The sequence below is a fragment of the Mobula birostris genome, chromosome 28, assembly GCF_030028105.1.
Source record: "Mobula birostris isolate sMobBir1 chromosome 28, sMobBir1.hap1, whole genome shotgun sequence".
Taxonomy (NCBI): domain Eukaryota; kingdom Metazoa; phylum Chordata; class Chondrichthyes; order Myliobatiformes; family Myliobatidae; genus Mobula; species Mobula birostris.
The window spans coordinates 5876094-5892558 of NC_092397.1; the positions used below are offsets into that span (position 1 = coordinate 5876094).

Genomic DNA, 16465 nt, shown 5'->3' on the forward strand with positions numbered 1-16465 from the left:
CGACGTGAATCGTGGCTGTTTTTTTTTGCGGGGTGGAAGAGGGAATCCCAGAGTTGGGGATCTCTCCGCTCCTGGGCTGCATTTAAGGAAAGTGACGTGCTTTGCGCTGGAGCGTAACTGCCTCCAATAGGACTCCCGTCTCCCTGCCTTTCCCTCCCCTCTCATTCTCTTTCTTACTTTGGAGCCCTCCTCTACCCCCACCCCCACCTCTCCCCATCGTTTTCTGTACCCCGCCCCCCCCCGCCCACCTCCGGCTCTCCTTTACCGGAGAAGTTGGGAGCGGCGCTGTCCACGGGTTTGCGGTGCTGAAACCTCCTCTCGCCGATTACAGTCCCATTCCCTCCTGTAATCTCCAACTCAATCCCCGTCCGCACTGAATCTGGGACCCCTTTCCCCTGCGTAAAAAAAAACACACCATTCCCCACGTCTCCAGCTGCTCCGTCCGGTCCCTCTCCCTCCCTGAGAATACTCCTATATCTTTCTCTCTCAGAACTACCCCCCCCCCCCTTGTTTTGCGCCCGGTTTGGTGTTCTTCTCCCCACCTCCCCTCTCTCCGAATATCTCCAGCCTTCCTTCCCCCCCAACCCCCCGTACCTTCCTACACGTTATTCACCGTCTGTTCATCGCAAGCTCTTTCTCCTTATAAGGGCGCGCTCTCTCGCAACCCCTGTCTCCATCCCTCGCTCTTTCTATCTATCTACCTCTCTCTCTCCCGCCCCCTCAGAGAACCCTTGCCCTATTCCTCTGGCTAACTGGAGGGCATTACCTCTTTTTGCCCCTCTACCCCCTCTCCACTTTCCTATATATCGCTTCGTTCCTCTAGCTCGTCCTTCCCTCATCCCCGTTCATTTTTCCTTCGCATTCTCCCCCTCTCTCTCTCTCTCTCGGCAGATTGCATCTTTCTCCGTAGTTCTCACTCTATCCCTCCCCCCACCGCTGAATCTTTTTTTTTGTCCGTAATTGGGAAGCTCGCTGCTGAGACGTCATACGACCGAACTGACGCGTGGGTTTAGTCACTGAGCGCGATGCCCTCCCTCTCCCCTCCCCTTCGCCGTGCGTTGATGAGAAACCGGCCCATTTACGCCGGCCCGGCCCCCGCCCCCCCCCCCCTTCGCAGGCAACCACCTATAAAAACCCCGCTCGCCTCAGTGTGCTGTACCAGAGGATCCAGTTCTGGTCCAGAGCAGAGAGTGGGAGAAAGAAAGAGAGAGAAAGAAGCAGTGAAAGGGAGGGCAAGACGGCGGAGAAGGTTTGCAACCATGTACAGGTCGACGAAGGGAGCATCGAAAGCGAGAAGAGACCAGATCAACGCGGAGATCAGGAATTTGAAGGAACTCTTACCCATTTCGGAGGCTGACAAGTCGAGACTCTCTTATCTACACATTATGTCCCTGGCGTGCATCTACACCCGGAAGTCGGTCTTCTTCAACCCGGGTAAATTTAGCTACCAGCGAACCTCGCGGCTGCTCGGGGGGCGACGGGGGGCATTCGGCCCACGGTGCCCGTGCTAGCCCTTTTGGAAGGGATTGACATTATAGTCGTTTTTTTAAAAAAAAGAGAGAGAGAGAGATGCGCGTTTGTAAATTGTTCTGTTTTGAAGATTGTTGTAGTTCTCTTGCGAGTGTCAGGGTTGGACTTTCATGTGCTGGCCTCTCGCCCCTTCAGGCATCGACGCGGAGGAGTGCCTGCCCCTGATCTCGCCGCAGGAGTTGGCGGACTTTGTGCAGTCCCTACCCGGCTTTCTCATGGCGCTGAGCAGCGAGGGGAAGCTCATCTACGTGTCCGAGAACGTCTCCGACCACCTGGGCCACTCACTGGTGAGTGTGACGAACCCCCGAACCAATCGTCCCGGCACCCCCTCGCCCCTCTCCCCATCCTCCTGCGGCATCACATATCTGGGGAGGGGATTACAGCCTAGAGAGCGTACGCCGAAGTCTTGAGGAAGTTGCGTGTCCATGTTTCATACTGGGATCTTGCTATGCTGAGATTTTGGGATCTTGCCGCGCAGCACGGGTGACGTCTTGCCGTGTTCCATACGGGGAGGGGAGAGTGAGAGGTGGTAGATGGAGACGTGATACGACGCGATTTGAGACCTTTCCGTGATACGATGCGACTTGGGATGTTACAACTTAATTGGGATCTTGCCGTGCTCCTGGGCGGGGTGGAGGGCGGGTACGGTAGGATGGACCCCACCCCGGCCCGGTTCGGGAGGGTGGGTGGTGAAGAGCGTGCGGAAGGACGCGCGATCCGGCCGGGGTTTCCTTCGCGAGCTCGCCGCGCTGCGTCCTCGGGAAATCCCGATCTTGCCGTGCCGCTGACGTGGGATCTTGCCGTGCTTTTCAGGTGGATCTGGTGGCGCAGGGCGACAGCATTTACGACATCACTGACTCCCTGGACCATTTGGTGCTGAGCTCTCATCTGATGCAGACCTCCTCGCCGGAGACGGGTGAGTCTCCCCGCATCCCTGTCCGCCTTTCCAGCCTTTTAAATCTCCGACTGTTACTCGTCTTCCTCAACCCCGCTTCTCTCTGCCGTTTTCAGAGCGTCTCTTCCGCTGTCGGTTCAACACCTCGCGCTCCGTACGGCGGCAGAGCGCCGGCAACAAGATGGTGCTGATCCGGGGCCGCTATCACCAGCCCCCGGTCGGCACATACTGGTCGTCCAAGCCGGTCTTCATCGCCTTCTGCTCGCCGCTGGACACCCGGCCGCGGCTCTTCGAAAACCACCTGTTCCTCTCCTTCTTCCAGAGTCGCCACTCCAAGGATATGATGTTTGTCGAGGCTTCCGACAGGTAGGGACGGAGCGGCGCGCTGAGGCCTCCCCGTTCTCCGCTCGTCCATCCCGGCTTCCCCCCGCCACCCCTCTCTGTCTGTCTGTCTGTCTCTCTCTCTCTCTCTCACACACACACATAGTCAGACATTCACAAACACACTCACAGATACATAAACACATACAGGGACACACACACACACACACACACACACACACACAGATCAATACATACATTCAGACATACCCACTTGCACCAACAGACACACAAACACACAGTCACGGAGCGCACTCGCAGCCACATAACACACAAGACACACTGCAGTGAAACAGTGAGACAGACGCAGACACACGCATACAGTCACACACACACACACACACACACACAGACACAGTCACACACACACAGACACAGTCACACACACACACACACACACACACACACACAGACACACACAGACACACACACACACACACACTCACACACACACACACAGACACACACACACACACACACACAGACACACACACACACACACACACACACACACAGTCACACACACACAGACACAGACACACACACACACACACACACCACCAGTTCATCTTTGGGAGACCCACAGGGACCGGCAGACCGAGCACTGAGGGAGACAGGGAGGGAACGTGAGGGAGGGTGCGGTGTGCGCAGAAGACACGACTGAAGGGCGGGACAAGTGGCTGGATTCCGCTGTCCGCCGAGTGGCCGCCACGGTCTGACCCCACGGTGACACATCTGACAGGCCCGGAGGAACGGAGTGGGCGGCCCGGGGTTTGATTCCCGCCGCTGCCCGCCTGGAGATTGTACGCTCTCACCCCGCGACCGCGTGGGTTTCCTCCGGGTGCTCCGGTTTCCTCCCAGATCCCAAAAACCTAGGGGTTAGGGTCGGTGTGTTGTGGAGAAGCGTGACGACACTTTGCGGGCCGCGTCCGGTCATTAACGCAAACGACGCGTTTCACTGTGTGTGTGTGTGTGTGTGTGTGTGTGTGTGTGTGTGTGTGTGTGTGTGTGTGACAAATGAGGCTGATCTTTAAATCTTTCCGAGAGCACCTCTCTCCCCCCACCGACACGCTGGCCCGGTGTCTTTAACCCTTTACTAACCAGCGTCCTCTGCCTCCCCACGCAGTGTCTCTTACTACCTGGGATACCAGAACAGTGAGCTGGTCGGCAAGTCGTGGTATAACCTCGTTCACCCCCAGGACCTGTCGCACGCCTCCACCCACCACTACCGCTTAGGTGAGTGTGAGCGAGTCCTTTATCGCCGCCAGCCAACCACCCCCCCCACCTCCCTCACGCCGCCTTCCCCACACCTACCCCTCTCTCGCCCGTTCACCCTCGGTCAGTGGTTGCGAGCTCTAACCGGGAGGGGGGCCTCTTTCTCTCTCGCAGTGAGCGGACGGAGCGAGGCCAAGACGGAGATGGTGGTGCGCCTCCAGAGCAAAGACGGCCTGTGGGTTTGGGTCTACCTGGCTGCGCAGGTGGAGTGCGCCGAGGTCCCCGTGCTGTGCCACAACTATGCCATCAGGTGAGCTGCGGGCGGGGCTCCTACGCCAGCTGCGCATCGGTTCCCCCAGCGCCGGTGGCCCTAATGCAGGGCATCGCTGCGGGAGGGGAGAGATTTTTTTTTAAAGAGACCAGAGGGGGCGCCCCGGTAGCGGCTAACGCAACGAGCTCAGATTTCATTCCTGGCGCCGCCTTTCTCCCCGTGACTGCGCGGGTTTCCTCCGGGTGCTCCGGTTTCCTCCCAACAGTCCAAAGACCTACCGGTTAGTAGGCTAATTGGTTCTTGTAAATTGAACTGGGATTAGGCTTGGGTTACGTAGCTGGGTCGCTGAGCGGCGCGGTTCCTTTGGGCCGAAGGGGAGGACATTCGGCCCATTGACTTGGATAGGACGCGACCATTGAACTCCTGAGAGCCTGTTCTTTGCCACTGAGTGGTTTGGCCCATTGAAGCCACAGAGCTGCGGGAGGCTGTTGCCCCCCCACCACAACTGGCTCTCCGGAAGGTGACCCGCAACTTCCACCCTCTCCCCGCAGCCCTGCAGCAACCCCCACCCCTGGGATGGGCAATTAGTGGGGTTAGAACGACGAGAGGCGTGGATTTGATTGGGCCAAAGGGGCCTTGCCTTTGGGGACTGTGAGGGAGTGACCCTACCCGCTGCGCCATCGTGACCTCTTAGGTGGCGGGTTGGAATGTGAGGGGAACACGGCAGGAATGGGTAAATGGGTGGGTGATGGTCGGGTCAAAGGATCTCGTTCCGTGCGAAGAGACGGTATGACACCGGTTTGCGCGGGGCTCATTGTAGCCTTGGCAGGTCAGCCGTCCTAACGTTGTCCCCTTCCCCCCTGTCCCGCAGCGAGAATGAAGCCTGGTGTCTCCGGCAGCAGTTGTCCGAGGAGGAGATGGACAATCAGTTGTTCGCCTACGCCCTGCCTGCTCCGCCGCCTGCGCTGGAGTCCCCCTCCTACTTGTCCAGCCCCGACACCGTCTTCACCCCGCTGTCTGGCACCCCGACCAGCGGCGTCTCGGCCCAGTCCTTCGACTTCAGCGGTATCTGCCTGGAGTTCGTGGAGGGTCCCGCCGCCGCCGCGCCCCCCGAGGAAGGGGACGGGGGACGACTTCTGGCCCCGAGAGGCCCCCAAAGCCAGGGCGAGGTGGAAAGTCTGCCCGGTACCGACCCCGGCTCGTCGGAGCTCCCGGAGCTGGCCTACGGCGACTGCGTCTTCGGGGGCGAGTCGCCCACCCCTCCTTGCACCCCTCGCCTGCCGGGCGCAGCCTTCGCCTTCGGGGGGTGCGACGGGTACGGCCCGGCCGCCGGCGAGCTCTTCTACCGCACCGAGGTGTGTGCTCCACTCTACGAGAAGCTGCCGCCGTCCCCGGATAGTCCCGGCAACGGCGGGGGCATCTGCGCCGTGATGGGATTCCCCAAACTGCGAGTTCCCCTCTCCATCCACGTCCCCAGGACCCCGGAGGGGCTCCTCACCCCCGAGGCCTCGCCCATCAAGATGCCAGCCGCCGGCTGCTTCGGCTACCTGGACGGAAAGGAACGCGCGGAGGCCATGAACTGGCTCAACCACTCGGACCCGGGCGAGATCCTCCCCGCGGGAGGATCCCCCACTCAAGCTTCCCCTCTCCCGACCGCCGCCGCCGCCGCCCCCTTCCTGGACTTCCAAGACCCCAAGCCCTGGAGGGGCGTGGACTTCGCCGCGGTGAGCTACGCCCCGCAAGAGGAGGAGGAGGAAGACGAGGGCGACGACGTGATCGAGAACCTCCTGAAGGACCTCGAGGCCCCCGCGGTGGCCGGCGGTACCCTCGGTCCCACCTGCTCGCCGAAGGCCGGCGGCTCCGGGGGCCCCGGCGCTGCGGAGCCGGAGGCCGCGACGAGCCCGGACTCCCGCTCCGCTACCGACCTCTCCCCAGAAGAACAATCCTTCCTCGAAGAATTAGCTTCGTACGAAACAGTATTTGAGACCTATGTCTCAAGACCCCCCTGTGACGGGTTCAACGCTGAGTTGCATCAACTCCAGAGACGCAGCCAGGGATACTTCCAGCAAGGTAGGTCCCCCCGGGTGCCCACTGTTCACCAGACCAAACTGGCAGCAAGAGGAAAGGGGGGCCATTCAGCCCATCGGAGTTGAGGCAGGAAACCCACTGACGCAACTCTATGGAGACCATAATCTTCGCTTATCCTGGAGGGGTGCGGCTTGGGAGAAGTTTAGGGTGGTTGTGAGGGGCAAAACTACAGCCTCTTGCTCCCAGTTTGTGATTGCGTTCCGATGGGGTGTGAGAGTGTTTACCTTGTAGAAGATAAGAAAACCCTAACCCTTTCCACCACCACCATTAATAATGTAACACAGACCCTCCTCTCCGTCTGCCAGCCCGCCAAGCCCCTTTTCGGATTGCAATTTTCCTTCCTCCTTCCGTCCGGTATGTCACCTATATAATCTGGGAGAGCAGCTGTCTGATCTGGGCTTCCAGGAGAAGGCAGTGTTTCCAGCAGTATTTACCATTGGGGAAAAAAAGCTATGTAAACATGTCACGCTGCAGTTAGAACTCCCCGCCAGTGGGGGGCGCAGTGTTGCCGGGAGGGCTGGTGAGACTACAGATGGTTTTAGATTCGGGTACGCTTATTTATCACGTGCTTCATGATCTTTATTAGCAGCCAAACGAACTCCTTTCCCTTCCTCCCCTCCCCACCACATCCCCAACCTTTCGCACCCATCTCCAACCCTGCCTGTATCCACCCGTGGCATCCCCCCTCCCTGCAAGGACGTCCGATACTCAGTGACCGGGAAGTGTGGGGGGAGTTTGTCGCCAGCTCTCGCCCACGGGGCCAACTTCTGCCAATCTACTGCGTATACAAGTGAGAGGAAAGAGTACGGTCCACGTTTCAGGCTGAAACCCCTCAGCAGAATCGACCACTTAGTAGGCCCATAAGCTAAAGTGCACAACTAGGCCATTCAGCACATAGTGTTTGTTCTGCTATTTGCCCCATGGCCGGTCTATCATCCCCTCAACCCCATCCTTCCTGCCTTTTCCCTATAACCTTTGTCACCTTGACTAATCAAGAACCCATCAACCTCCGCTTTAAATATACCCAGCCTGTGGCAAACAAATCCCACAGATTCACCCACCCTCGGGCTAAAGAAGTTCCTCCTCACCTCCGTCCTAAGTGGGCTCCCCTCCACGTTCCGAGGCTGCGACTGAGTTGGGGGTGGGGGGATTCAATGAGGGCGGCTCTGGATTGTACAGCGTAATTAACCGGATATTTCCTCTCTTGTTTCCTTCCCGCAGATGGAAGTGGAGGTGACGCCTCGTTCTGAAATAAGTCCGTGACTTACTTCATCGAGTATGGCATATTGTCATATTTTGTGAAGCTGCTATTACTAGTGACAGGTAACTCCTTGACCTAAGGACATTTACTGAAACCTCGGTTCTCTCCTGACGATGCATTGCATGAGGCGGGATAGGGTGTTTTATGTACTAAAGGATCCTACCTTTTTGTAAACATTACGACAATGAGACACAGCGGACCTTCGCGTAATGATCAAACTTTAAATAGAATTAGTTGTTGCTAAGGAGAAGGATATCGTAAGATGAAACTGTATTCACTTGTAGTGACCATAAAACTCGTAAGTAAGAGCCAGTTAGATACTTTTTGATATGTACTGTACAAATGACACATTCTGAATGTACAATTCACGTGTCATCATTGCTACGTAGAACTCTCTACGACCAAGTATTGGGATTGAATCCTGTTTAATTTTAATATTTTCGCGCAGAAAGATTATATATGTATGTACATATATATATAAATGTGCGTATTTAAAAAAAATGCAAGCATTTTTGATAATCAAGAGACGTACATTGTGAAACCGTGTTTTTGTGTGTACGTTTTCGAAGTGTTGTACTTGCTGCTGCAATCCAAAACTATTTATATTAAAGATATTTCAAATCAGTGATGGCTGGACAGAGCTGTTGGATTTTAATGCGGGCGGCACCGTAGCGGTTGGCATGACGCCTTATGGTACAGGTGACCCGGGGTTCAATTCCCGCCACTGCCTGTAAGGAGTTTGTATGTTCTCCCCGTGACCGCGTGGGTTTCCTCTCACAGTCCAAAGGCGTGCCGATTGGTAGGTTAACTGGGGCAGCAATGAAGGTCCTCCATCTCTGGCGATGTTCAGGGCTTCCTTCATCGTGTCAGGAGCTTCCTCTCGGTTTTCACTCCTGTCAGTCACACAAGTCCCGGGTGGAGACTCAGGAATACCGTCGCACTCAGATGGAGAAAGAATCTTCATTTCCGTAACGGTTTTGTTCGACCAGTCAGGGTTGTTAGCCCCGAACCTGGAGGACCGGGTGGTCCACTCTTAGTCTGACCTCTGCCCTTTGACCCTGTTTGGCATGGGTGACCCTACGAACAGCCAAGGCGTAAAGCCCTGACTCCAGCCAACATAGTTCTCTGGGTCATTGAGGCACGCAAGCCTCCAAACCCTACGGCATGGTTGTGGTCCTCTGGGAGAAACCAGTAAGAAAGGTCCTATTCAAATAAGAAACTTTTGGAGCTTTCTGAAATCATACAAATGTAACCATGAGGGACACATTGAGCAACTGTATAGCCACACCATGACTTCTAGGGGACACACTGAACACCTGCAAATACATACCGTGACCACTAGGGGGCACAACAAACAAATACAAATACATACCGTGACCACTAGGGGGCACAACAAACAAATACAAATACATACCGTGACCACTAGGGGACACACTGAATAGACATACTGTGACTACTAGGTAGCATACTAAGCAGTTACCTGTATATAAGTAATTATGTAAAATACCAGCAGACAATTAATTGTTAAGCACAAATAAAGTAATAACTAAACAGTCAGACCCAACAGAACCTACCTTTTGCCCTCGAACACTGCACAAAAGCAAAGTGATCTGAAGGACTTTAGGGTGGAGAATATCAAATTAATGTTCACTCCATGAAACAGAAGGAGCTAGGGGCACGTGAACAGAAGACCTATGTGTACATACACTCAGTTTATTAGCTACCTCCTGTACATACACTGAATGAAATTCTGTACATCCTTGTTCTTCCACTACTGTAATCCATCCACTTCAAGGTTCATTCAGAGAAGCTCTTCTGCACACCACTGTTGTAGCGTGTGGTTATTTGAGTTACTGTCGCCTTCCCGTCAGCTTGAACCAGTCTGGCCATTCTCCTCTGACCTCTCTCATTAACAAGGTGCTCTCGTCCACGGAACTGCCGCACACTGGATGATTTTTTTTTTTGTTTTTGTTTTTTTGCACCATTCTCTGTAAACTCTAGAGGCCGTTGTGCATGAAATTCCCAGGAGGTCAGCAGTTTCTCAGATACTCAAACCACCCTGTCTGGCACCAACAACATTGCACGGTCATAGAGCTTTGACCAGTAGCCAATCCAGGCATCAGCAGTTTGGGGAGGAGGGGACTTCAATCAGATCAACTCCCCAAGGATAAAAGGCAGGAGTGGGTCACGGCAGCATAATAGAGCTTTGACCAGCGGACAATCAGTGTTTGCGATTGATTAGTAAGAGCAAATTAAAGGAAGGCGAGGGCAAGTGCAGTGGCCATCATCTGAGTGGACAGAGTCAGATTGCTTTCAAATTGCTTCCAGAAATTCCAGCCATTGTTACTCTGCCGTCATCCCTGCCAGTGTTCTTTTCCAATCAATTCTGGCCAGCTCCTCTCTCATGCCTCTGTAATTCCATTTACTCCACTGTAATACTGATACATCTGACTTTAGCTTCTCCCTCTCAAATTTCAGGGTAAATACGATCATATTATGATCACTTCACTCTTAAGGGTTCTTTTACCTTAAGCTCTCTAATCAATTCTGGTTCATTGCACAACACCCAGCCCAGAATCATACAAAAAAGTGCTGGAGGAACTCAGCAGGCCAGGCAGCATCTATAGAAAAGAGTACAGTGACGTTTCAGGCTGAGACACTTCATCAGGTCCTGATAAAGGGTCTCAGCCCAAAATGCCGACTGTACTCCTTTCCATAAAGACTCTTGAGGTCTTAGTTCTCCAAGGCTTCAGAAAAGCCTCAGTCAGAGAAAAGTTCAGGTGTTTTTCCCTTTCTTTGTATCTGCTCAGCTCGGACAGTAGAGATGCCAGGCAGGGTAGTTGAAAGCTCCTCTTGCGAGATGTGGGAAGGCAGGGAGACCTCCAGTGCCTCCTGACCACAACTGCGAGAAGTGAGTCCAGCTGCAGCTTCTAGCAAACCGCGTTAAGGAGTTGGAGCTGGAACTGGATGAACTCCAGATCATTTTGGAGGCGGAGGGGGGTGACAGATAGGACATACAGAGAGGTAGTTACTCCCAAGGTGCAGGGACACAGGAATCTGGGTGACAGTCAGGAAGGGGAAAGGGGGTTAAGGAGTCAGTGCAGAGTGGCCCTGTGGCCATCCCCCTCAACTTTGGATACTGTCGGGGGGTGGGAGGTGACCTAACAGAGAGAAGTCACAGTGGTCGGGTCTCTGGCACTGAGTCTGCCTCTGTGACTCAGGAGGGAAGTGGGGGGGTGGGGGAGAAGAGACACACTGTGGTAATGGGGCAACAAGTCCCTTCAGTACAGGTCCCACCTTCCCTGGAAGGGAACCCAATGATTCAAAAATCTTATGCCCTCCCTCCTACACCAACTCCTTAGTCACAAATTAAACTGTATGATCTTTCTAGTTCTGACCTCACTAGCATGTGGCCTGGGTATCAATTCCTGAGATCACTACCCTGGAAGTCCTGCCCTTTAAATTAGCACCCAACTCCCCCATGCAGAACCTCCCCACTCTTCTCCGACGGGAGGCTCTGTGGGCGACAACGAGATTCCCGGATTGTACGTTGCCTCCCGGGTGCCAGGGTCCGGGACATCTCAGATCGCGTTCTCAGCATTCTTAAGTGGGAGGGCAAGCAGGCAGAAGTCGTGATCCGTGTAGGTACCAATGACATGGGGAGGACGAGTGAAGAGGTTCTGCGTAGGGAGTTGGGTGCTAAGTTAAAGGGCAGGACTTCCAGGGTTACCCAGGCCACATGCTAATGAGGCCAGAAATAGAAAGGTTATACAGTTTAATATATGGCTAAGGAGTTGGTGTAGGAGGGAGGGCATAAGACTTAGAACCATAGAACATTACAGCACAGAAACAGGCCTTTTGGCCCTTCTTGGCTGTGCTGAACCATTTTTCTGCCCAGTCCCACTGACCTGCACCTGGACCATATCTCTCCATACACCTCCCATCCATGTATCTGTCCAAGTTTTTCCTAAATGTTAAAAGTGAGCCTGCATTTACCACTTCATCTGGCAGCTCATTCCATACTCCCACCACTCTCTGTGTGAAGAAGCCCCCCCCAATGTTTCCTTTAAACTTTTCCCCCCTCACCTTGAACCCATGTCCTCTGGTTTTTTTCTCCCCTTGCCTCAGTGGAAAAAGCCTGCTTGCATTCACTCTAACTATACCCATCATAATTTTATATACCTCTATCAAATCTCCCCTCATTCTTCTACGCTCCAGGGAATAAAGTCCTAACCTATTCAACCTTTCTCTGTAACTGAGTTTCTCAATGATTTTTGGATCATTGGGTTCCCTTCCAGGGAAGGTGGCACCTGAACTGAGGGGACGGTTTGCACCTGAACTGGAGGGGGACTAATATCCCAGTGGGAAGGTTTGCTAATGCTGCACGGTGGGGTTTAAACTAGAGTTGCAGAGGGACGGGAACCAGAGTGCCAGAACAGTTCGTGGGGAGGTTGCTGGTAAAGTCAGACAAAGTTAGGAATCAAAAGGTTGGTGTGACGAGTGTCCTGAGCTGCCTATACTTCAATGCAAGAAGTATCGTAGGAAAGGCGGCTAATAGTGATCAAGATGAAGCAGCTGGTTTACAAACAGAGGCAACGTGTAGTGAGCCGAGGCTGATGATAGGGCAAAATTGCAGTCAACAGGATGAGTTGCAACGTAAAAGATGGACAAGATCGAAAGGGGTGAATACAGGACTGGAGGTGTTATATTTGAATGCGTGCAGTGTACTGAATAAGGTAGATGAACTTGCAGCACAGCTGCAGATTGGCAGGTATAGTCATAGTTACAGTCATACTTTATTGATCCCGGGGGAAATTGGTTTTCGTTACAGTTGCACCATAAATAATTAAATAGTAATAAAACCATAAATAGTTAAATAGTAATATGTAAATTATGCCAGGAAATAAGTCCAGGACCAGCCTATTGGCTCAGGATGTCTGACCCTCCAAGGGAGGAGTTGTAAAGTTTGATGGCCACAGGCAGGAATGACTTCCTATGACGCTCTGTGTTGCATCTCGGTGGAATGAGTCTCTGGCTGAATGTACTCCTGTGCCCAACCAGTACATTATGTAGTGGATGGGAGACATTGTCCAAGATGGCATGCAACTTGGACAGCATCCTCTTTTCAGACACCACCTTCAGAGAGTCCAGTTCCATCCCCACAACATCACTGGCCTTACGAATGAGTTTGTTGATTCTGTTGGTGTCTGCTACCCTCAGCCTGCTGCACTAACACACAACAGCAAACATGATCGCACTGGCCACCACAGACTCGTAGAACATCCTCAGCATCGTCCGGCAGATGTTAAAGGACCTCAGTCTCCTCAGGAAATAGAGATGGCTCTGACCCTTCTTGTAGACAGCCTCAGTGTTCTTTGACCAGTCCAGTTTATTGTCAATTCGTATCCCCAGGTATTTGTAATCCTTCACCATGTTCACACTGACTCCTGGATGGAAACAGGGGTCACCGGTACCTTAGCTCTCCTCAGGTCTACCACCAGCTCCTTAGTCTTTTTCACATTAAGCTGCAGATAATTCTGCTCACACCATGCGACAAAGTTTCCTACAGTAGCCCTGTACTCAGCCTCATCTCCCTTGCTGATGCATCCAACTATGACAGAGTCATCAGAAAACTTCTGAAGATGACAAGACTCTGTGCGGTAGTTGAAGTCCGAGGTGTAAATGGTGAAGAGAAAGGGAGACAAGACAGTCCCCTGTGGAGCCCCAGTGCTGCTGATCACCCTGTCGGACACACAGTGTTGCAAGCACACGTACTGTGGTCTGCCAGTCAGGTAATCAAGAATCCAGGACACCAGGGAAGTATCCACCTGCATCGCTGTCAGCTTCTCCCCCAGCAGAGCAGGGCGGATGGTGTTGAACGCACTGGAGAAGTCAAAAAACATGACCCTCACAGTGTTCTCTGGCTTGTCCAGGTGGGCGTAGACACGGTTCAGCAGGTAGACGATGGCATCCTCAACTCCTAGTCGGGGCTGGTAGGCGAACTGGAGGGGATCTAAGTATGATGCTGTAGGCATCACTGAATCATGGCCGACAGAGTGATCAGCAGCACTGGGGCTCCACAGGGGACTGTCTTGTCTCCCTTTCTCTTCACCATTTACACCTCAGACTTCAACTACTGCACAGAGTCTTGTCATCTTCAGAAGTTTTCTGATGACTCTGCCATAGTTGGATGCATCAGCAAGGGAGATGAGGCTGAGCACAGGGCTACGGTAGGAAACTTTGTCACATGGTGTGAGCAGAATTATCTGCAGCTTAATGTGAAAAAGACTAAGGAGCTGGTGGTAGACCTGAGGAGAGCTAAGGTACCGGTGACCCCTGTTTCCATCCAGGGGGTCAGTGTGGACATGGTGGAGGATTACAAATACCTGGGGATATGAATTGACAATAAACTGGACTGGTCAAGGAACACTGAGGCTGTCTACAAGAAGGGTCAGAACCGTCTCTATTTCCTGAGGAGACTGAGGGCCTTTAACATCTGCCGGACGATGCTGAGGATGTTCTACGAGTCTGTGGTGGCCAGTGCGATCATGTTTGCTGTTGTGTGCTGGGGCAGCAGGCTGAGGGTAGCAGACACCAACAGAATCAACAAACTCATCCGTAAGGCCAGTGATGTTGTGGGGGTGGAACTGGACTTTCTCATGGTGGTGTCTGAAAAGAGGATGCTTTCCAAGTTGCATGCCATCTTGGACAATGTCTCCCATCCACTACATAATGTGCTGGGTGGGCACAGGAGTACATTCAGCCAGAGACTCATTCCACCGAGATGCAACACTGAGCGTCATAGGAAGTCATTCCTGCCTGTGGCCATCAAACTTTACAACCCCTCCCTTGGAGGGTCAGACACCCTGAGCCAATAGGCTGGTCCTGGACTTATTTCATAATTTACTGGCATAATTTACATATTACTATTTAACTATTTATGGTTCTATTACTATTTATTATTATGGTGCAACTGTAACGAAAACCAATTTCCCCTGGGATCAATAAAGTATGACTATGACTATGACTATGAAAGATTATAGCTGGGAGCTCAATGTTCAGGAATACACAGCCTGTTGAAGGCAGAGGGGGTGGCGTAGCTCTGTTGGTAAAAAAATGAAATTAAATCATTCAAAAGAGGTGACATAGGGTTGGAAGGTGTTGAATCATTGTGGGTAGATCTAAGGAACTGCAAGGGTTAAAAGACCCTGATGGGAGTTGTACACAGACCCCCAAACAGTACTAAGGATGTGGCCTACAAATTACAATGGGAGATGGGAAATGCCTGCCAAAAGGGCAATGTTACAATAGTCATGGGGGATTTCCATGTGCAGGTAGATTGGTAAAATCAGATTGTTGCTGGATTACAGAAGGGGGAATTTCTGGAGTCCTGCGAGATGGCTTTTTAGAGCAGCTGATGGTTGAGCCCACTAGAGGCTCAGCTACTCTGGATTGGAAGCAATCACGAACAAGAGAAAATCTGCAGATGCTGAAAATCCAAACAACACGCACACACAAAATGCTGGATGAACTCAGCAGGTCAGGCAGCATTTATGGAAAAGAGTACAGTCGGCATTTTGGGCTAAGACCCTTTATCAGGACCTGAGGAAGGGTCTCGGCCTGAAACGTCGACTGTACTCTTTTCCATAGATGCTGCCTGGCCTGCTGAGTTCCTCCAGAATTTTTCTGTATGGTTCTGGATTGGGTGTTGTGCAATGAACCAGAATTGATTAGAGAGCTTAAGGTTAAAGAACCCTCAGGAGAAAAGTGATCATAATATGATCGAATTTATCCTGAAATTTGAGAAGGAGAAGCTATAGTCAGATGTATCAGTATTACGGTGGAGTAAAGGGAATTACAGAGGCATGAGGGAGGAGCCGGCCAGAATTGTTCGGTAAAGAACACTGGCAGGGATGACGGCAGAGCAGCAGTGGCTGGAATTTCTGGAAGCAATTTGAAAGGCACAGGATATATACATCCCAAAGAGGAAGAAGTATCCTAAAGGCAAGATGATACAACTGTGGCTAACAAGGGAAGTCAAACCCAACATAAAAGCCGAAGACGGGGCATATAATAGAGCAAAAATTAGTGAGAAGTTGGAGGATTGGGAAGCTTTTAAAAGCCAACAGAAGGCAACTAAAAAAGTCATTAAGAAGGTAGCCAATAATAATAAAGAGAATACAAAAAGTTTCTTCAGATACACAAATGTAAAAGAGAGCCAAGCGTAGACCAGACCACTGGAAAATGATGCTGGAGAGGTGGTAATGGTGGACAATGAAATGGTGGTCGAACTGAATAAGACTTTGCGTCAGCGTTCACTATGGAAGACCCGAGCAGTATGGTGGAAACTCCAGGTATCAGTGGGTATGAAGTGTGTGAAGTTACCACAACTAGAGAGAAGGTTCTCGGGAAGCTGAGAGGTCTGAAGGTAGATAAAGCACCTGGACCAGATGGTGTGCATCCCAGGGTTCTAAAAGAGGAGACTGAAGAGTTTGTGGAGGCATTAGTAATGGCCTTTCAAGAAACACTGAGACTCTGGGATGGTTCAGGAAGACTGAAAAATTGGAAATATCACTCCACTCTTTAAGAACGGAGAGAGGCAGAAGAAAGAAAATTATAGGCCAATTAGTCTGACCTCAGTGGTTGGGAATATATAGGAGTCAATTATTATGGATGAGGTTTCAGGGTACTTGGAGGTGCATGATAAAATGGGCTGTAGTCAGCATGGTTTCCTCAGGGAAAATCTTGCCTGACAAATCTGTTGGAATTCTTTGAAGAAATAGCAAGCAGGATTGTGAGCAGGTTGGGGCCCTTTATCTTGGAC

At 52.2% G+C, this 16465-nt stretch overlaps 1 protein-coding gene across 1 annotated transcript; it reads left to right on the top strand.

Annotated features, from left to right (window-relative positions):
* Positions 1–1259: 1259 nt before the first annotated feature.
* LOC140188922 (neuronal PAS domain-containing protein 4-like) lies at positions 1260–7630 on the top strand. The gene is made up of 8 exons (XM_072245574.1): positions 1260–1434; positions 1666–1817; positions 2344–2446; positions 2542–2791; positions 3933–4042; positions 4196–4331; positions 5164–6362; positions 7602–7630. The coding sequence occupies exons 1-8, from the start codon at positions 1260–1262 to the stop codon at positions 7628–7630; spliced, it is 2154 nt and encodes a 717-aa protein (XP_072101675.1).
* The last annotated feature ends 8835 nt before the right edge of the window (positions 7631–16465 follow it).

Bases quoted from the DNA above. Each gene is read 5' to 3' on its own strand.
- LOC140188922 (XM_072245574.1), top strand. From the start codon at position 1,260: ATGTACAGGTCGACGAAGGGAGCATCGAAAGCGAGAAGAGACCAGATC. The intron at 4,332-5,163 runs GTGAGCTGCGGG...CCTGTCCCGCAG, and splicing joins TGCCACAACTATGCCATCAG to CGAGAATGAAGCCTGGTGTC. The intron at 6,363-7,601 runs GTAGGTCCCCCC...TCCTTCCCGCAG, and splicing joins CCAGGGATACTTCCAGCAAG to ATGGAAGTGGAGGTGACGCC.